General features: G+C 40.1%; 3 protein-coding genes across 4 annotated transcripts; 2 read left to right on the plus strand and 1 right to left on the minus strand.

Moving 5' to 3' along the window:
- The first annotated feature begins 1,216 nt into the window (after window positions 1–1,216).
- Window positions 1,217–5,385, plus strand: anxa3b (annexin A3b). The gene is made up of 14 exons (XM_035185103.2): window positions 1,217–1,349; window positions 1,769–1,808; window positions 1,903–1,950; window positions 2,168–2,255; window positions 2,480–2,574; window positions 2,681–2,794; window positions 2,972–3,062; window positions 3,155–3,234; window positions 3,613–3,669; window positions 3,749–3,842; window positions 4,082–4,177; window positions 4,303–4,361; window positions 4,646–4,768; window positions 4,943–5,385. The coding sequence occupies exons 2-14, from the start codon at window positions 1,797–1,799 to the stop codon at window positions 5,000–5,002; spliced, it is 1,017 nt and encodes a 338-aa protein (XP_035040994.1). The 5' UTR covers window positions 1,217–1,349; window positions 1,769–1,796; the 3' UTR covers window positions 5,003–5,385.
- A 46-nt stretch (window positions 5,386–5,431) lies between these two features.
- rcl1 (RNA terminal phosphate cyclase-like 1) lies at window positions 5,432–15,498 on the minus strand. 2 transcript variants are annotated; one of them, XM_035185097.2, is made up of 10 exons: window positions 15,351–15,498; window positions 14,050–14,395; window positions 13,466–13,537; window positions 12,777–12,952; window positions 12,073–12,147; window positions 11,806–11,930; window positions 11,175–11,300; window positions 10,904–11,060; window positions 7,013–7,116; window positions 5,432–5,607 (listed from the first exon to the last, which is right to left on the minus strand). In XM_035185097.2, exons 2-10 carry the CDS (start codon window positions 14,177–14,179, stop codon window positions 5,454–5,456), a joined length of 1,119 nt encoding a protein of 372 aa, XP_035040988.1. In that variant the 5' UTR covers window positions 14,180–14,395; window positions 15,351–15,498; the 3' UTR covers window positions 5,432–5,453. The 2 variants fall into 2 exon arrangements, with proteins under 2 accessions (XP_035040988.1, XP_035040989.1); XM_035185098.1 differs by lacking the exons at window positions 14,050–14,395; window positions 15,351–15,498 and adding an exon at window positions 13,775–13,910.
- A 48-nt stretch (window positions 15,499–15,546) lies between these two features.
- ak3 (adenylate kinase 3) lies at window positions 15,547–20,866 on the plus strand. The gene is made up of 5 exons (XM_035185104.2): window positions 15,547–15,893; window positions 18,047–18,166; window positions 18,335–18,507; window positions 19,092–19,210; window positions 19,850–20,866. Exons 1-5 carry the CDS (start codon window positions 15,743–15,745, stop codon window positions 19,959–19,961), a joined length of 675 nt encoding a protein of 224 aa, XP_035040995.1. The 5' UTR covers window positions 15,547–15,742; the 3' UTR covers window positions 19,962–20,866.
- The last annotated feature ends 103 nt before the right edge of the window (window positions 20,867–20,969 follow it).

Genomic DNA, 20,969 nt, shown 5'->3' on the forward strand with positions numbered 1-20,969 from the left:
CAATGTTGTTTCATTGCTGTCTTATTAAAAGAAGCCAGATTTAAATTTACTGAAAAATGTTAGTTCCCTCCACTAGCTTGACAAATTACAATGTTATGTTTATTTCTAAATTTTCACACACAATTTATATTATTCCGTAGGGTATTTTGAACAAGAGCACAAGTAATTAAAAAACGAACAAACCTTTAATTCCTTTACAGACAGAAAAGCACTCAGGAAGTTCACTTGTTCGTCTTATCTCAGCACTTCTGGTCTGGTTCCTTTCCTTTGCAATATCAATGCAATGCTCCTTTAGGGCCACATGATGTCACAACTGTTCCTCTTCAGTACCACCTTTATTCCTCACCTGGATTTTATACACATTAATTTAATCATATAGAAATTTGACCTCAGGTCAACTTTGCACCCCTTGATAAATAAATAGCGACAGACAAGTAGTGCCACCCAACACACGGTATGGATCTTCATGCTGCCCTGACACCTGCTACATTATTTTGAATGATGGCCCAGTAGCCTGCATTAATCTATTATTATTTACACAGAGCCTAATGTATGATAAGGCTTTGGTTTTTTTTGGTTTAGTTTTGCAACAGGCAGTTACAATGATGCAATATGAAAGTCACACTGAAAACCATCAAACAAACTTTTCCTGTCTCTCCAGTTCTTCTCTCTCTCTAACTCATACATGCCCTCCCTGAAATCAAACAGGACTTCAGACCCACTGTCACAGAGGCTGATGGTTTATTATGACTTATGATGACAATAAAAATTAAAAATAAATTGGGTGAACTAAACAGGATGAAATGCTAATGTTTATTATTATTATCCAGTGCCATCACTTAATCACTTAATCCTGCACTTTAATTAGACATGATCTGATATATAATTTGTGTTTTTCTATACTTTATTATTAATGTAATGTTTATAATGTTTTGATGCATTTCATCTGTACTTCTATGCTTGGTTTATACCTACAGAGCACACTGAATGACCCCTGTGTATGATAATAAGCTATGCAAATAAATTTGCCTTTCCTCTCCTTACATTTGTTCTGTGTTTAAAACTAAAATAAATGTGCAGCAGATGATGTCACTTTATAATAACATCAGATACACTGTTGCGTAAGTGAGTCAAGTTACAGAGAAGGATGGAAGATTATAAATCCTGTTTCTAAATCCTGAGTCATAGCAGCTCTGTGTACACATGAGGAGGAGTCAAACGTCTCCGTGATTCACCTCCCTCCTCTCGTGGGTGTTGCCTTCCCGGACTTCTCGCTGAAAAAGGTGTGGTGATTTTGTCAAAGTGTGAAATACCTTCCTGGACATCAACCGTTTATCATCTCGCTTCAGGTAAGAATAAATAACATCAATTATCTGACATCTGATCACAGTTTTTACCCACCGACACGTTTGTTCTCTGTCCTTCTCCATGGTTCTATGCGTTTTTACGCATTGTTGATCGGGGGAAAAAACGTATTCTAGGCTGCGATCGACATTACACATGTCGTGGGCTTGATGTTACTACACTTCTGTTGACTGTCAGAAAAGGGAAGTTATTGTTGAAAAACGCGGAAGTATTTAATCGAATAACCACTGGATTTTCTTTTTCATGTAAGTGTGAGACAGAAGTGAAAGTCAGAGGATGAAATGGGAGAAACGTTTGTGCAGAGAATATCAGAACCAGGAGTCCATTTGTGAGGAAATATATGAGATCACTCTGTAGTGATAAATAATATTTAAATTCTGTATTATTTTTCTCTTCCCTATAGTTGAAGACTTTTCTCTAAATACACGACAATGTCTGTGTGGGTGAGTAATAGCTCTCAATGAGATTTTATGGTTTAAATTGGGTATGAGAAATTCTAGGTGATATTGTAAATATGTATGTTGCCTCATGTTGTAGGATGACTTGGATCTGCTCTTAGACTCCCCCTCCTCACTGACTATGGCAGTAAGTTGGACATGACCTTTCCATTTAGAGATACATTATAATAATAATGGTTGTAATTATTATCACAGTTTGCTAATGGATTCTGACAAATGTGACAGCATCTGATATATAGTATTATCAACAGTGTAATAATGAATTGACCACTACATAGGGATGTGTTATTGTACTGTGGTGATCATGTTTCATGAGCCTGTGAATGTGTTCCTGTGTTTATCAGTCCGGTTCAAGAGGAACTGTAAAGGACAAGCCAAACTTTAAAGTGGATGAAGATGTGTCTGCACTGAGGAAGGCCATCGAGGGCATCGGTAAGCTACTGACTTTATCATTATCAGCACACTGTATATCATAGATACTAAATCAGAGGAACATGTTCAGTACTTTAATCATATAAAGGGTTATATTTCACTAAGTGTGCTCTTATGTCAGTTTGTGGAACAAGCTTGACCTTTTATGAAAGGTTGTATTAACTTCTACTTTCCACGTGCAGGGGGAGTTGTAAGCCTGTTTTGTGTCGTCCTCTTCTTTACAGGTACGACAGAAAAAACAGTGATTGAGGTGTTGACCCAAAGAAGCAATGCTCAGCGTCAGCTTATTGCTAAAGCCTATGAGAAGGCCACAGGACGGGTATTACACCACTGCATGTTTATCTAAATGAAATACATTAATTCTGGGTACAGGAGAAAATGAGGGGTGGAGTAATATTTGTGTATTATCAACCTTCCTCCATTAGAAATTAGTAGATGACCTGGAGGGCGACACCCACGGAGACTTTGAGGACTTGTTAGTTGCCTTGGTAACGCCCCCTGCTGTATTTGACTGTCATGAAGTAATAAAAGCCATCAAGGTAAGATTGTGTGTCGTAAAAGGAAGTTGCACAGTGTATTTTTTAAAAGTTGCACAGACTTTTGCTTCAGATTAGTTTCGATTCATTACAATATCACTTTTTTAATCAAAGAACCACATGCTCTTTATTATTGCTATCATTCACTTTTGCATCTCGTGTTTTGCATCTCACATGAAGGGTGCCGGCACCACAGAGAGCACGCTGATAGAAATCTTCTCCTCGAGGTCCAGCAGACAGATTAAAGCCCTGTCTGAGGCTTACCTGGCAGGTCTGTGTTTGTAATGTCACAGAACTTTCCAATTATTGCGAAACAGATAATTGTCATCTGATTATTCAATCTTTTTTTGTGTTTCATTCAAGAAACGGGAAATTCTCTGATTAAGGATCTGCAGTCGGAGGTTGGTGGAGAGTTCGGAAAAGGACTGCTCATACTGGCTGAGGTATTGTACATTCAAATTAAAACATAGACATGGTATCAGAGGGTGTTTCCAGAAACACCCAAACAACACATTTTATTAGGAATGCTATGTTAAAAATGTCATGGGAAAAAAGAAATGTTCATATTTTTCTTCATGCACAATCACATTTTAAAGATATTTTTATATTGTAAGTAAGTAAGTGTTAGTAAGTAAGTAAACTAACTGTTAACTGGTAAATAGTAAAGCAAAGCTGTTTTCTACAAGATCTGTTATGACGTTAAAAAACAACTTTAACGGGTTAGGGTTCGGATGTTCGGATGTTGAATTGTGACATGGATATTGTTTTTAAAGGCTCACAAGATTAAATTAATCTCTATTTCCCTCTGTTCCTCGTCACAGGGGAAGAGAGACGAGAGCACCCATGTGGATGCTGCCAAAGCTCGAGCAGATGCTAAGGTAATACCTCTACAATTAAACCATTGATGTGTGTTGAGTCAACCCTCGTTTTTTCATCCCACCTTCTCTTCCCTCCCAGGTGCTGTATGAAGCAGGGGAGAAGAAGTGGGGAACGGATGAAGACAAGTTCATTGACATCCTGTGTCACAGGAACATCCCCCAGCTCCGACAGAGTGGGTCCCGTACACTTTCTGTTCAGTAGCTTTAAAGACATTTAGCCAAAAGTCAAAATGGTGGTGCCAAAGGCCACACAGTCATTAGGGTTCATCCAATGAGATTATAAACGTCTGTACAAAGTTACATGAAAGTTCATCCAAGCCATTCCCCTTCTGTGTCGCCATAAATTCAAATCTGTTACATTTTCAACAAGACAAAAAAAAGTTGTATTAAAATCTCTGTGTTGTTTTGGCAGCTCTGGTCGATTACAAGAGCATCAGCAAGAAGACTTTGCAGGAGAGCATTGAGAACGAGATGTCTGGAGACCTGGAGATGCTGCTGGTGGCTGTCGGTGAGAAAAACGTGTCACTAATTCTCAAAATAACAATGAGCTGTGGTCCAATTTTCACCGTTGCGTGATAAAGTGAACCACTGCACATTTGACACACATCTCACCCGACCTATTTGTCTGTGCAGTGAAATGCGTGAAGAACGTTCCTGCATACCTCGCGGAGGTGCTTTTCCAGAGCATGAAGGTAAGCAGCCAAATCCACATATTGTTTAGATAATCTGTGCCCGCTTTATGCACAGCAGACAGTTGTATTGATCACTGCTGGTGTGGAAAGGAATGTTAAGCCACCGTTTTATTGCCGCTGCTGCTTTCACTAAATGCACAACAGTGGTTGAAAAGCGTCAACAGGCTCCAAAGCAGCAGATTGAAAAATAATGCAAAGCCATGCAGGCACAGAAGTGGCTGCTCTTGCACAGTAAAGGGAGGGGATGAATAATAAAAGTGATTGGCACCTTATGGTTCATCCAGGGTGCAGGGACCACGGAGTGCATCATCACCAGGATAATCGTCAGTCGCTCAGAGATCGATTTGTTGGACATCAGAGGCGAGTACAAGAAGCTGTTTGGACAGTCCCTCTACTCCCAGTTAGAGGTCAGTTCATACACTCAGATACAAATTTACAATCTCTCCATATTACTATAAATGAATAAGGCTAAATGTCAATGCATCTTATTTTAAATGTGGGACAAGAATTTTGTTTACGTGTTCTTAAACCACAGACACAAATTCCTGTTTGTTTTTTTTCTCCCCATCACGTTTCTGCAGTCTGAAGTTTCAGGCAGTTACGGAGACGCCCTCAAGCATCTCTGTGGCCAAGACGACTAACTCCTCCTGACTCCTGTGGTTTACAGTGCAGCATTACTCCATTAGAAAAAAGGGAAGAACTATAAGTCACTGACCTTTTCATTCCTCTGATATATTTTCTTAACACTGAAGATAACTTGAACCGACCTAGAAAAGCTTTTTAAAAATGTGGAATTCCAGTAATGTGCAACCAGACATTGATGTAACTTTAAAACTATGCAGACAAGTCTTTAGAAGCTGATGTTCATGGATGTGAAGATGCTGTTAAATATCTGAATGTGTAAAGTTGTCTGTATTCCAAGTAACAAATATAACAGATATCTTCTAGTATATTATTAACAGTTGCACACAAATAGAGATTGTCATAACTTTCACATTTAACTAAATAAAAAGACTATATTTTACTGTGGGATGTGAGTGGGCAACGTGATACAAGACAAGACCAAAGCATTTCTATAAAAATATAAATATTTTATTTTAGAGTTTTGTTCATGTTGCTGTAACCGACTCCTACACAGGTCATCAGGACCTTGTCTCCTCCTTTCCTTTCGTCTTCTAACGGCTTCTGGACCTCGATCTTGAACATGATCTGGAAGAAATCTCTAATGTGTTTGAGGAACTCGATTCTGTAGAGATGGCAAAAGAGTAGAGGAAGCAGAGTCATTAAGAACCAGGATGCAGGAAATATGGTCACAATGTTAAATAATGACCACAAAACTGTCTTTGCAGGACATTAATTAAATTGACCTTAAACCTCTTGGATATAAAATGCCATCCCTTCATTTTATCCAATTTGACATTTGTATAAAAAATTTTCAAAACAACAAACTACTTCTTGAATTATGGCCACAACCGTGTTTTGCATTGTCTGAGTGACATTAGTAGATACTGTGTTTGAAAGGCCGAAATTTGTTTAGCGATGTCAGAGTGACCTTGACCGTTGACCACTAAAAACAAACCCGTTCATCCTTGAGTCCAAGTAAACATTTGTGCCACATCTAAACAAGAATGGGACGGACAACCTGACGACGTAATGCCTCCGGCCGCGGCTATTTGCTGACATAGAGGCACTAACGTAGGAAATTAAATTCCAAATTAATTTTTATGCATTACTGCTTTTGGCGTATCCCAATTTTGAACTGTCTGTCCCAAAGGAGAGGCGTTTACTCTGTGTTGGATAAGATTCCAGAACATAGTGTAATGGTTCTACTTTAGGTTTTCTGCTTCAAGTGATGTCAATAGAGCTAAAAAGTCAAAATCAATCCTCTCTCTCTAATGCACAGTACAATCTTAAAGTTAGGATGTCATACAATTTATTATAAAAGGCAAAGACATTTTACATTAACAGAGACAAGCAAAAAAATTATTTAAATACATTCAAACTGTATTCAAATCGCAGTTCTTCAAAAAACAGCAGTGACATTGTTACCTGTGTGAGGGGAAGAAAGGATTGTGATGGCACTGCCAATCTTCAGTTATCATAGTACTGTACTTGAGAGGAACACAGCACCGGTACCATGATAACTGAAAATGGACAGTTCATAGTTCTCTCCTCGTTAGTGGTGATGATGACGTCTGAAATTAACTGTGGTCGTTCAATCATTAAACACTTTTATTTGATTTAGTTCTTTCTGTCATTTATCATAGAAACATTTTTAAATGTAAATATCTTCCATCAGACATTCAGCAACCTTTGTACAGAGAAAAAGATTTAAAAAAAATACATGTATTTTTTATTTTTAAATAACTATAATGCACTATCGGCAACTCATATTTATTTTATTTTCACTTGTGCTTAGTGACTTGTTTACCATGAACTGCACTGGTTCTCTTAAAAGAGTGAAAATCATAAAAATCCATAGACAAGGCTCACGTATTATGTGAATATTTATCACATCTGTTGTTCATTGGTTCAGTTCATTGTGTATCACTGTCACTGTCCAGGAGAGGACAAGTAGAAGAATAACTAAATGTGATGTTGTGCATTTGTTTATTAACTCGTTTGTAAAGTTCACTGCGACAATGACTTACGTGTACGGGGAGAGGGGTCCGAGCAAAACCTTCGACACGTCCTGCTGGCCAAGGGTCATCAAGAGCAGGGCCAGGCTCTGATTGGACGAATCCACGCAGCCACCCTAAAACAGAGAAAGAGGAGGGGCGACGCGGTTCAGCAACAAAAACAACAGAGACATGCGTCATGGAGGTGATTAGGAAGAACTCAGCAACCCCCTGACGTCCAACAGTGGGTATCTATGTTGGCAAAAACACAGTGGGAATCTCTGGACACTGAATTAATGTCTCCAACTCAAACCCAGATCAACTGAGAGAAAACTCAGAACCAAATTAAAGTCAAATGTTTGCCCAGAGCTACAAGCACATTTGAGGAAGGACATTTGTTTAGTTTTATTGTGGTTTTTCGGAGGCAGACGTTGTGGCTTCAGGTTCCAACTGTAGCCGATCTCCTCACATGACACTTCCTACTAAAGTGCCCCTTCATTTATCCTGTAAAGTAGTTAGAAAAGTTTTCCTAAATAATCCTGCGTTTTCCTGCTCCTGAAGACCTGACCTCTCCTCTCGGCCCTTTCCTTAGACATATGAGATATTTAGAGGACAGAGGATCCACTCTCCGGGTCCATGTGAGCACATGCCATCCTGATTACTCAATGTGCTATTTCCCAGCCAGTATGAAGAGGAATTTTCTAGACTGGACACACCCAAAGCATTTTGGAAAGTGCAGGAAACTTGAAAATGGCCGTGACAGCTACACAGGATCACTGTGGATCCATTGTCAGAAAGCATGTGGCGCAGTCACTAAGTATTATGTTGAAGGTTGTCAGCACGAATATGATTTAATTAGATAATCAAATCACTGCAACAGAAATATGGCGACGTGGCTTCAAAAGTTGATGAGGTGGAGATTTTGTTAAAAACATCCCTTCTTCATCAATTGCTTCTTCAAAAATGTATAAGCTGAGAAAAAAAAAATTCTGACAAATCAAATTCTACTTTTGCTCCCTAATTCACAACTACGACATCATCACAAGTTTGATCGAATCCATCTGAATGCTTATTACTTTTGATTACAAATGATTTCAGTGTTTACTTCCCATTGTCTAGATGCATGAATGAGTTCATTTTCAAGACATTTCAAACGAAACATGCCGTGTTTGCCTCCAGTAAAAAACTCAACTGAGACCAAAAATCCTAAATTGACAAGTGAGGGTTTATCCAGCTTCGGCAACTTCTCTTGACATTTTCCATTACAGCACGTTAAGGTCGGCAATGGAGATTAAGTTGTGCCCGAGCACCTTACCTTGCCGAGTTGCTGATCCGGGCTACACAAATAGAAACTACATTAACTTTTCCATTTCAAAATAAGTGTCAGGCCCTGCCTTCCATAGAGACATCGTGGTTAAGATGTCCCAAGAGGCAGAGAGCCAACCAGGCACGAGGCCTCGTGAAAAAGTCCCTTGAATCCCTAAAGGAAACGGCAAAGTCATTTCGAAACCATCAAACAATATGTGGGTTCAGACAAGTGAGTTCTATGATGCGATAAAAAGTAAAATTAGTAAAAAAAAAAAAGATGTTTGCAGTGACCAATAGAGTCCTGGTCAACAACCTCTTTCTCACAGACCGATCCTTCAAAACATGTTTTTACGACTGAAGAAAAACAACCAGAGACGTTCTGAATTAAACACAAACTGAATTTTTTTAGATTCAAATAAATAAAAAACAATATCTATCATCAAAACCTGGGTGAACAATGATTTTAGATTTTACCTTTGCATCCAATATCTTAATACTACTTATTTACTTGTATCCGTCAAACTGTAGCTGAGACATGCAGATGACAAAACTCTCATATTTAAAGACAAGATCTTGCTGTAATAAACATTTCCAGAGAGCACCACTTACATCAGGTCCTGTCCAGTGTTGACGTTACTTCCAAAAACAAAATGTCCATCGTGTAGCTTTGGTTTACTACAAGCAGACTGTACTGATTAACCCTAAAACAAACAGACCTGCGCACAAACACAGAACGCCCATGCCCTTTAATGCAAATCCGGCTAATTTCTTTCCCTTTCTCGGTTTTATTAAAAATTAACAGTCCACAACCATTTTCACGCTGGTGTCATCCTCTCTTCTCGCAGCTGTAGGAATCACCCCGTCCTCCTGCTACAGTACCAAAACCAGCAGTTATTAAAAAGCTGTTCAATTTTTCAATGAAGTGAATCTTAAAAAAAAAAAAAAGTTAACAATTGGCAGATTATTAATAATCCACCATGCTCCATGTCTGCTGAACAGAAGCGTTTGCTCCTTGCTCTGTGGCTTGGGAGTTAAGAAGAAGCATCCAACAATATTGCTCTTTCAGAGTTAATCAGCTCTACCCTGACCAGCTAACTGGACTCACATGGCTCCTATGAGAAAGGGCTGAGAGGCAGAGCCATGCGGGAGCAAACTGAAGTCACAGAGTCACTGGATCTAATTGTGTATATTCTGATGAAGTGAGCTCTTTTTTCCCCCTGTGTGACATTATCTGTGCCTGTATATGTTTATAGTAAGTTACTTTATCTTGCAGCTACTGTTGTGAGTCACACCTGAGGACAAACTACATGGACATGAAAGCTATAATTATTAATACTGTTTTATTGCCGAACCCTTTTGCCAGAAACACAAATAAAGGACAGTGTACAATTTATAAAACAAGGGTGATCTTTGTTGATTTTGTTGACTTTGCAATTTTAAGAAAGGCTTAAATGGGGAACAATAGCGACCGGCCTAACGATGGGTCAATCGTATATTTTGCACCGTCTGTTTAAGAGAGTTGCCAGACTCCATCCCCTGATTTTGACAGAATAATTAATAAATTTCAAAGATAGTGCTGTGGTGCTACTTCCTATACGAGAGCTTTTGTTCTTTGATTTTCAATCAGTAGCTTTATGCTGTCATTTAGCTTTTTGAGAGTATTCCATGGATAACACAATTATTTTTATTTTACGAAGGAAAATGCCCCTGGGTAGACGGCCTTCAACCAACATACGCACTTACATGACGGTTTCGAATGGAAACGCCCTTTAGTTGCTTTCTATGTCGTGGGTCAGCCCACAAACTGTTTCTCAGTTGAATTCCTGACCGGGGTTGACGCTCATTATCCAGAGAACGCTGGTAAACAAGGGCAGTAAAAGTCATTGTTGCTCTTTGGGTTTATTATGTCTGTGTATGTCAGGTATTCCCCAAGAATTCTGAATTGTCCAGTGACAGAAAACTGGTTCTCCAGCTGCTGCTTGCAGCGTCTTCCTATCATCTTACAGAAATAATGGATATTTTCCAGTAAATGTATTCAATAAGACTTTGGTGTGGAAATCTTCTGTAAACCAATATGAGACTTATTGGATGACAGTATGAATGGCAGTTGTGTTTTAGATCAGTTAGTTGATCAAACCGCCCTCAACAGCATAAGAGAAACAGAGACACAGGAAACCTTGTGGACAAAGATGAGAGCAAATGCACCAATGAGCAAAGTGTCTTGTTCGCTAAAGCCACCCTGGTTGAATTCCGTCTCCCACCCGTCTAAAAGACAAACACAAAGCACATCTTTACTCCTTTTAAATAAAGACGCTCTTCATGCTGGAAATCAAAAGAAAGATGTTCCTTGTTCAACAAAACTGAGATCAGCCGAGTCTGATATCTGGTACTTTGGACCTAAGCCTGCGCTCATGAGGACAATTGAGAGATAATGTCTTGAGACAAATCTGAAGACATCATTGTAAAGATAGTTTAGTTCCTTTTTGTAAACTTGTGGACATGTTTTTCAAATTAAGATAAGTTGAGAGGAGATCTCCTTTATCTTTATAGTATATTATTAGATTGAACATTTTTAAAGGAATGTGTATAATAAATGCTGGACTTTACTGTTCTTACCCGATAAACCTCCTCTAAAAGCAGCTTGGCACAGTTCGTCCCGAGGTCCTCTGGCAGTATGATGTCTCCCTGCCCCTGTGGCGTGGACGACATCTCTGCACTGAGGAAGGAGCCGTTCAGCGTCTCGGCCACGAGCGTCAAGCCGAAACCTGGAGACCTGAAAGTTAAGAGACATAAATCACTGAGCATCTATTTTAATGAGACTAACAGATACCGATAGAATAGCTGAAAATCACTAGCTAACGTATATAATGTACATTGAGGTACTCACTTGCCAGAGCTGGCTCCTTTCATGTGGTCTGTGTAGATGTAGATGTCTGGAATGAACTTGTTGAGGATGGATCTGGCTGAGTCCACTATCCTGTTCGCCATCTGAGGAGAAACTCGCACCGAATATCTGGGTTTGGAAAGTTAAGGCTCTTTCTCGACTAATTTAACAGTGTGAGTTTGTCAAAATAAAATCGTGGTCTTACAGGGTAACGACATAATTAAACAACTCACTGGAATATGATACAAATACCTTTAAAACCAAGGGGGCATTGTAGACTTTCATCATGTTAACTATAACTATAACTATTTTTTGGTATTCACAATGAGATAAAAAAGAGATAAGCTGAAAAATAAGTATGTCAATAAATTAGGCAAAAGAAAATTCTTCAACTATTATGATAATCAATCCATTGCTTAAATTCTTTATAAGCAAGAAGTTCACGATCACCTTTCTCTGCTGCTTTTCTTTGTATTATAGAGTAATAAACTGTCATAAAGATTATTTTGCAAACAAAATTATTAATCCGAGGTGAAATGAATCATAATCCTAAAAGCTACAACTGCACACAATACACCTGAGTTTCTTGTAAAACATAACTGTGTACAGATGAACCATGGCCTGAGAAGGATACGCCATTCCTCTGATCCTCTTGATCTTTCCTGGGTCTGTGAACTGGACCGGTTTGATGGTTCTCCGGACAGGACACGTGAACACCACCTCTCCTCCCCCACCCGGTGCCATCCCCCTCTTCACCACCTGAGGGAGCAGCAAAGAGAGAGAGAGTGGGATTGAGAGAAGTAGCAGGAAAAACAATATATTTGCATTTGCTGGAAACATCAAATAAAAAAAAAATAGAACAATATATCATGCTTTTTAAAATGCAACATGATGTCTTCACCTTGAGATCAAAACCTTCTCCATCAATGCCAAACTTCTTCATCAGAGGAAGAGCAGTGGACTTCAGCGTGTCGACCTGTAGCAGACAAACAGTGTTAAAATCCTAAAATCCATCCCAACATGTCTGCAAGGGATTTAAAATTCCAACCACCTAATGAAAAACCAAAATTAAAAAAATAAAAGTCTGCACTGGACCATTTTTCATCTCAATAACAACAAGCACAGATGCTGCTCAGTGTTTCCATGACAACGCCGCTCTGTACTTGTGTCTGGTTTGTTGACATTATCCTCTTTTTTTTAATGCTAAAAGAGCAAGAAATGGGTGATGCAGTGTCTGAGTGCTTCACTTGAGGACATAAAACAAACTCAGTGGCCCCTGATATTCAGATAAAAATCAAAGTCAATTTTCTGAATTGTTAGAAATTCACCCTGGATGTGACCCTGACCTGTTGTGTTTTGTTCTACAGACATCAGCTCTTCTCCGCAACACTGCTGACACGGGCAGATAATTGCACATAATGATGTGTGCACAAGAGGGCAGTGTCCTTTTGGACTTAGGAGGCGTGCACTTATCCACAACATGGTTTACATATTCTCTGCAGAGGCATGAATCAGGGCCACACCCAGTTTGATCATGAGAGTCGAGTCATAAGAAAATCCAATGGACAAATGCAGGAGACAATGAGTACAAGTGTGTTTCCTCACAGACGGGTCGAAGGGGTCGTTGGTGACTCCTCTCAGAGTGGCCTTCAGGGAGTTCTTCATGAATGGAGCCAGCATGAGCAGCGCTTCCAGGTAGTAACCGATGGAGCGCTGCGGGCTACAGTCGTGTTCCACCACGCCTCCATACAACAAGCCAGGCTGGTAGAATAACACGGTACCTTGAGAGGAGAGGAAAAAACGAGGACAGTGAGTTTCACACTTTCAGACATGCACAGAACTACGGACATTTTCCTAAAATATCCCAGAGAATCTGTATGTGAGAACATTTTCCTTCATTTCTAATTCCTTAAGCAAGGGAATGGGGCGTTGATGTCATTTCTAACATTTGACTGATGTGAAATTGGAAGAATACAAATATCTCAGGATGAAAAAGGGGGTGTCATACACATAGAAGATGCAGATGAAGATGTCAACTTGGAAAGACAATGAAAACTCAGAGCTTTTGGGCGAAAAGTGACAGAGCTAACACAGACAAATCCTGTCCTGCCTCAGAATCAGAATGACATGACATTATTATAAGGGGGAAAAATAATGGAAAACACTGCATATCTTCAGGTTAAATCTGTATTTGTCTCTTAGTGAATCCCTCAACACATTTTCATAAACTGACAGTAAACCCAATTATCTTATAAACCCCATAGTCTGCAGTTAAACCTCACATCATCGTTTACCTGTTTGGTTGATCTCTATTCTGGAGCCATTGGTCACTTTGTCCAAGAGTCTGATGAAGCTGGCCTCGAAATCTGCAGAGGAAGAGGAAGGAAAAACACAGTGAAGCAAACAACATGTTTCCTTAGTTCAAGCAAAGTCTATCATAACTTATTAAATGTCAGCAATAACAACAATACTACTAATAATAAAATCGAATGCGTTATTTTGCTGGGTTTTTTCTCCAGATTGCACCAGAACATATGGAGTCAATAAAGTTAAACCCTGGATTCTGGTCATAACACTGGAAACTTCTGACGATCCTCACTCACATATGTCGAGATAAAGTCACCAAAATGGAGTGAACAACATCTCCCTTCGTGCAACAACAACACCACACAAACTCGCTGCAGCAGGCTGTTGTTGCCTTCGTCCCACATTACCCGCAACCATCCCCTCGCCTTCCCCCCACCCCCCCCACGCCCGACGCCCTGTTGACCAGCCTCACTCCCAACTGCGTAACAGCTAGCGCGTTAGCCTCGGTGCTAACTGCGACGCCACACGCGGGAGCGGGGGGGCAGCGAGCGAGAGAGCGAGAGAGACTCACCGCGCAGCCCCGGGTCGTCCTCCTTCCAGCGGATGCCCTTAATCTTCACCCGCTTCCCGCTGAGCGTGGACAGCACCAGCCGCTGCCTGAAGAAGTTGCAGCCGTCGTAGTCCAGTCCGTGGCTGGCCATGGTGTTGTTTGTGTTCGAGCGTCAGCGGGAATCCACGTGTGTTTGTCCAGGAAGACGCGTGTGGTGGGAGGGGACGGGTACGGCAGCGCGCGAGGGACATACGCGATTGTTTTTTTTTCTTCTTCTAAAGAGTGCCGTGCTGTGGCTGGACGCTAGGTGGCGCCAGATCAGTATTCAGGAACACAAAGTGGGCGTGGTTGGATTGTGACGTTGATCCTTAAAGGCACAAAACCGGATTCTAACGTAAACAACAGGGTGAATGAATCAATATTTACACAGATTATTAGATTAGAAATGTCAAGGGTCGTAAATAGATGCAAAATAACTGACTGAGACTGAACCTGCTATCAGACCTTTTTAAATATTAGATAGATAGATAGATAGATAGATAGATAGATAGATAGATAGATAATTTCAATAAGATAAAATAAAATTATCCATCACATGCTGGGAAAATTCACTTGTTACAGCAGCAGATAGACACAACCAGGAAGACAAGAGAACATGTGAAAGTACAATATATATATACATTTTTTTTTTATGTAAAGGGAAAAAAAACTAAAGAAAACACAGAGAATATGTACATAACATACACAGAATATTATGGATAGAGAAAAGTAGGCTGATTAAACAGTGGCACAGGATGACTACATGTGTGTTTATGTTGTATTTGTGCTTCATGTATACGAGATAACGATACATACATATAAATGCATAGATAGATAGAATATGAGTAAAACAATGGTATGTATATTTTATATTCAATCTTGTTTACTCTTGTGAAATGACTTATATATATACTTATATGTTATATAAAGGTATGATATATATATACCTCTATATTATATTGGCATAATTTCACAAGAACTAACATAATAATTAGAACCACGTTTTCTTAATGTGTTCATTACTAGTAAAGTCATATTTAGATCAATGATGTATATGAAAACAACATTAAATTTTTTTGACGTGGCCAAACTCCTGAAAAACATATATATGAAGAGTGTATATTATGAGAGAGCAGGCGGTAGTTCACCTCAGGTTGTGTGTAAACCTGCAGCTCTGTGCACCGAATCGAGGTTAGGAAAGGATTAATCAGCTCAACCTTGCCAACCAGCTCTCCCCGCCAGTAGGAAAGACCAATTACATAACCGCATTATAAAATAAATACCTCTCCACTAAACCGTAAACTGTGACCAGGCCGGGAAGTTTGGCTCATTTCGGCTCATTTCACTGCGTGTGCGTCGTCAGGAGACTGTCGCCGCATCCTCATCTCCCTGTGCTGCTCACCGCTTCATCATCTTCCTCCTCCTCGTTCTTTCTCCTCCTCCTCTTCCTCCTGTTTTTCTCCGGAGCTGAGTGAAACACAAGTCAAGGTCCACGGAGAGTTTAGCTCCGCCGGAGAAGACGCGCCCACTCTTGGTTACGCTGCACATTTCTTGGGAGAGAAACCTGCTCGGATCCGGACTTGGCTGCGCATCCAGAGGAGGAGGTGGTGCGAGGGGGCTTTCATGGGAAATATACGGATATTCCTCTCGTAGCAATTCGATAAGTAGTCGTTTAATGATGGCTCTCCACAAGATTTTCCGGGCTGTCATCATGGGGCCTCCGGGATCGGGGAAAGGAACAGTGTCCGCGCGCATAACCAAAAGTTTTGTACTGAAGCACCTCTCAAGTGGGGACATCCTGAGATGCAACATCAACGCTCAAACTGGTGAGACGCGGGGGACATGTCGACTAACAAATACCGGGACAGTGTTTATATCATCTGGAATAACATTTGCACATGTTTAACCTGTTTTTAATAAATCCGCAGGCTGCAAGGATATTATCAGACACAGGCACTTATTTTCCTCCCAGAGCATAACAAACTTATCACTGTGCTCAAAACACAAGAAAGATTTCCCTGAATTAAACTATACTTCACTGCAAAGTATTGTCTGCAAAATAATAACTGCTGTCTAAGTTTGTCTTCTGGACTACTGTGATAAGAGGTCCACTCCTAAACGTTCATTTCTTATCTTTACCAAAGAGGAATAAGTAGAAAAGAAGTCAAGGTCAAAATGGGTAGCATGTGCTAACGGAGCATTTTGCTTTGTGTTTGCACTGGAAACCGTTAAGCCAACATTACCTGGTGCTTGGAATGAGGCCCTACTATCTCTCAAAATCACCTTGGAGGAAGATAAAGGAAGATAAAGATAAGGAAAGTGTGTGCACCTTTGTTCCCTGAGAGGAGGAGCTACAGATGAAGAAATGTGTGACGGAGTACAACTGCAGGACTGGTTAAACCGAGGAGTGTAATGCGGGGGTGAACTGAGGCCGTGGAAATACTCATTATTTATGCAGGCATGCATTTCCCCTCCTCATGCCCATGTTGTAGTTTCATACTGCAAAGTGTCGGTGCAACAGTTCAACTGAAATTCTTATTGTTGTTGGCAGCTGAGCCGAGCAGCTCCACCGCAGCAGTTAAAGCAGTCAAAGCAGTTTTTCTTTTAAGATTTCCCCCCAAACAGTCCTTGGATCTGCAGCTGTGACCTTCCACTTCCTGAGACCTGTACCACACCAACCTTTGGCTGTAGTAAAACCTCTTTTGGGTGTGAGCACTGCACATAAACTCTATCTAATCTACCAAATAGATGAATCCATTTACTTGTTGACAAATCCTCCTAAGATATCTCTTAAGCACTATTTGTTTTGCCAAAGCCATGCAGCAATGCCTTTGCTTTCTAGACACCTTGCTCTGGGTCATGCAACATATATAACCTCCACCAAAGAAGTTATGTTTTCACCCCTGTCCGTTTGTTGGTTGGTTTGTTAGCAATATTACACAAAAACTATTTAACTGATTTCCACGAAAGTTGGTGCAGCTTGTGGTATGGGCTCCGGAAAGAGCCCATTACATTATCGTATAGATCTGGATCAGGGGACGGATCAAGGATCGTTTTTGCACTTTTTTAAAAACATTGCAAGATAGGGCGTTTCTCAACCTTGACACCATTTTCCTAGGGAATAATTTATTGATCTTGATGAAATTTCAGGGACTGATATCTGTGAGTGTGTGAAATTCAGTGTAGCTTGATTGAATTTCATTTTGTGCAGATCCAAATTAAAATCTGCGTCCAGTGAATTTAAATGTGGTTTTATAAGGGGACTGTTGGCCCTTGGTGGAGGTATGAGATCTACACAGTGCCCATCTAGTATTTATCATGTACTAAACACAAAATAAGCATAAACTTATTTAGCTGTATGTAGAGCAATGCTGTATAACACCATGAATTCATTTCCGTGTAAAATTCTACTCAACTTCTTCATTTAAGTTTCCTAACCAAGTTTTATGGTCCGTTTTACCCTTTGCTCTGTTTCTTCCTAGTGACATCAGAGTAGCACAGTCAGGTTATTTCTCAAGGCTTGTCAGGAAATGCCTTTCATACGCTGGACTCAGACCAATTAAAGTGGAAGTAACAGGAAAAAAAAATCTCATGCCTTAAAATCCTAAACCTGCATTATTCCTTTCAAACTTTAAAAGCTTTGCAATAATAAATGTCCCATTCTGTGTCAGAGTGGACACACAAATTCCTCTGTTTGCTCGTGCAGCTTGATTATAACCAGAATATAATTACACTATAGTCGGCTAATTCCAGAGGTTCCATGCATCATTTTAAACACATTTCCGGGTAAACATGATTCTTTTTTTCACATTTTACACAGCTATATGGTGTTGCCCAATCTCAGCTGTACAGAATGCACTGAGAATTATGCACACAATAACAGTGCTGAAGCAGCTAAAAGTTATTTCTGCAGGGTGATTAAAACAGCATTAATTTCTTCGCATGATCAGCATCTCTTCGCTCTGTGTTTTTGTGTCAGAGCTCGGCCTGTTGTTGAAGTCCTGCATCGATCAGGGTCAGCTCGTACCCGATGACGTCATGTCTCGTCTCATCCTGAGTGACCTGAGAGCCATGGGCCAGAGCAGCTGGCTGCTTGATGGTAAGTGTATATAGATGTTTGGAAAATCCTCCATAAGGATGTTTATTTAGTTTTCTGCTGTCAGGGCAACGTTCTCTTTGACCTAATTCACATCCTGGCACAGTAATTTATCACATCCCACGTCTTCGTCTCCTTGCTGTTCCTCCATCTGTCTCTCTCGCTCTACAGGTTTCCCTCGCACGGTGTCCCAGGCGGAGACGCTGGACGATGCCTACAGTGTGGACACAGTCATCAACCTCAACGTTCCTTTCCAGACCATCAAACAGAGGCTGACCTCTCGCTGGACTCACCTTCCCAGCGGCAGAGTCTACAACATAGATTTCAATCCGCCCAAAGTCCCTGTAAATACATCCTCTCTTTCTTCATAAATGTCTAAAAGCATTTTGGATATAAACTCAAAGACTCAAACGCCTGAGCAGAACAGAGCCACCATTAATGTTTACTGTGTCTGTATGAGGTCATCATTAGCATGATGGCCCGCTGCTCAGCTGGGTTGTGTTTAAGCCTCAAAAGAATACAATGGAAACACAGTGTTGTTTCCAAACGGGCTGAAAATGCAAGAAAATCTAAAACGCACTGAGAAATCCTCTGACATTCTTCAGCCTCATTTTTCCCTCTGGCACCGCTCTGTGTTTCTTGAGCAGTGTTTACATTCCACATTCTGTCTCTGGGTTTGAGCTCGACACGTCTTGCTCTTTGTTGCACAACAAGCATGTCCACATTCAGCAATTCTGTCTCAGCAGCTTCACTTCTCCTTTTCCCTCTGCAAAACCCCTATTGTATGATATCGCTCGCTATTATTCAGCAGTAACAGAAGCATTTGAAAAAAATATAATATATACAGTGTGTTACAGTGTGTTGTGCATGGGTAATCTTTCTGTAATTGTGTCACTAACAACATAATTTGTCCCTGTGTTATCTCCAGGGTTTGGATGACGTCACAGGAGAGCCTCTGGTCCAGAGGGACGATGACACACCAGAGACAGTAACACGGAGACTGAAGTCCTATGAAACCCTGACAGAGCCTGTGTTAGAGTACTACAGGTAGGAAAGCACACACAAATTAACCCATTAACACTTTTTTTATCAGATCACTAGGACTCTGGTTACTACAATCATTTATTTTGCATCCCTGACAAGAGATATTAAATAGGCAAGTTCGGCACATATGATGTCTGACTGAAGAGTAGTCCACATAAATATCTTAACATAGGTAAAAGGCTGCAGCCAAATGCTATTGGGCCTTGTCCTCTCTGCACATACATAAATAAAATAAAACAATTTCTTTACCAGAAATAACAAAACCTTGCAGGCAAAAGCACAAATACTGGACTTGTGAGGCTTTAGACCCAGTTTACAAGTACATGCATCATTTCTATTTCTGGACCAATTAGGGCAAGAAAACATATTACTCTGTGTTCCCTAAAACCACAGGGATATATGCTCAACTAGTGTTCCACTTATTCTTATTTGATCATAAATTTTGAGGCCGTTCATCATTTGAAAAAAGTACAGGAAACTATAGAAGGATGGGGTGGAGGGTTCATTTTACTTTGAACACTATTCAGCATGTTTTATTTGTAGTACAGTGCATTTTATGGAGGTTATACTGATAGATCTATAGTATCTGCAGGTTTTTTCTGATGGTAAGAAAATGATTTCCGTGTCTGTTTGCCTCTCCAGGAGTAAAGGTGTGCTTGAGACCTTCTCTGGGACAGAAACCAACAAAATCTGGCCACATGTCAAAGAGTTCCTCCACAGAAAACTTCCCTCCATCCATCGGGAAGCTGCTTAAAAAACCTGAATAGAAAAGACCCAGAAAGTCTTAAAGTTTACCAGCAGGAAAACAAGAGAAACATATCATCTGTGTGGTAATATAATCTGATGAGAGCAGTTTATGACCGGTAGGAAAGCGTCCGACTCCAGAGGTCGTTGGGAAAACTCCATGTTGCACTGTTTATACAATGTTGCTGAAAGTAGCTCGACGGACTCTCAGGACGTAAAATCCTTCAAGCGTTAGTTGTTAGAATTCACCCAGATTGTATCTCTTCTATAATGTGCCTTTAATTAAGACAGAAGACACAGAGTCAAATGTCTAGATCCTTCACAAGAGACATTGCAATATGATTATGGGGAACATTTGTCAATGTTAAGTCTATCCTCTGTGTGTGAAGATACAGTATGTTCACATTTATAACTTCAAGGTTTCCATAATACGACTGTGACTTCTGTTCTTTGTTGAGAATATTGTAGACGTAACAAAGGTGTTTATATCTTCCTCATTGAGACCGTTTCTTATGCAGTGGGTAATTTGCCCTAAAAGGGAAATGTGCCATGCTCTTCTACAAATTCAATGCACTCAAGTGCCTTTAGCTGCTTTTGGAAAACGTACCAGTGAATGTAGTTAAGAGTAAATACTTATCATGAATACAAGCTGAACTGACTATTTAAAATAATTTAATTTAACCTTTCAACCACCCAAAGTCTTAAATATCCTCTTATATAACCTGATCAAGCCTGTTCAATGTGACTTGAGGAGTAAGAACCCTTATTGAAAAGGGACTGTTTATCCACAGTCCTGTTTCACTGCACTTTGGTCTAACAACTGTTTCACCGTGTTAAGAGCCACAGCAATGTTAACCTGCCTTGTTTCATGAATTGTACTGTAAACACTTGAATAAAGCATATCTCCTCTTCATAGCTCAACTCTCATAACTTTACATGAGTATTTATCATGAATTACATTAAAGCTCTCATGCTAGTTTTTGTATTAAGTGTAATATTGCGAACCAGAATGTTTCAA

Source organism: Hippoglossus stenolepis, chromosome 18, assembly GCF_022539355.2.
Source record: "Hippoglossus stenolepis isolate QCI-W04-F060 chromosome 18, HSTE1.2, whole genome shotgun sequence".
NCBI classification, from domain to species: domain Eukaryota; kingdom Metazoa; phylum Chordata; class Actinopteri; order Pleuronectiformes; family Pleuronectidae; genus Hippoglossus; species Hippoglossus stenolepis.

Coding starts and splice junctions, on each gene's coding strand:
- rcl1 (XM_035185097.2), bottom strand. CDS start 14,179: ATGGCCAGCCACGGACTGGACTACGACGGCTGCAACTTCTTCAGGCAG. Junction 11,931..12,072: donor GAGAAGGTTTTGATCTCAAG/GTGAAGACATCA, acceptor CTGCTCCCTCAG/GTGGTGAAGAGGGGGATGGC. Junction 11,061..11,174: donor AAAGGAGCCAGCTCTGGCAA/GTGAGTACCTCA, acceptor CTTAACTTTCAG/GTCTCCAGGTTTCGGCTTGA.
- anxa3b (XM_035185103.2), top strand. Junction 3,063..3,154: donor GTCTGAGGCTTACCTGGCAG/GTCTGTGTTTGT, acceptor GTTTCATTCAAG/AAACGGGAAATTCTCTGATT. Junction 4,362..4,645: donor TGCTTTTCCAGAGCATGAAG/GTAAGCAGCCAA, acceptor TGGTTCATCCAG/GGTGCAGGGACCACGGAGTG.
- ak3 (XM_035185104.2), top strand. CDS start 15,743: ATGATGGCTCTCCACAAGATTTTCCGGGCTGTCATCATGGGGCCTCCG. Junction 15,894..18,046: donor CAACATCAACGCTCAAACTG/GTGAGACGCGGG, acceptor TTTTTGTGTCAG/AGCTCGGCCTGTTGTTGAAG. Junction 18,167..18,334: donor GAGCAGCTGGCTGCTTGATG/GTAAGTGTATAT, acceptor CTCGCTCTACAG/GTTTCCCTCGCACGGTGTCC.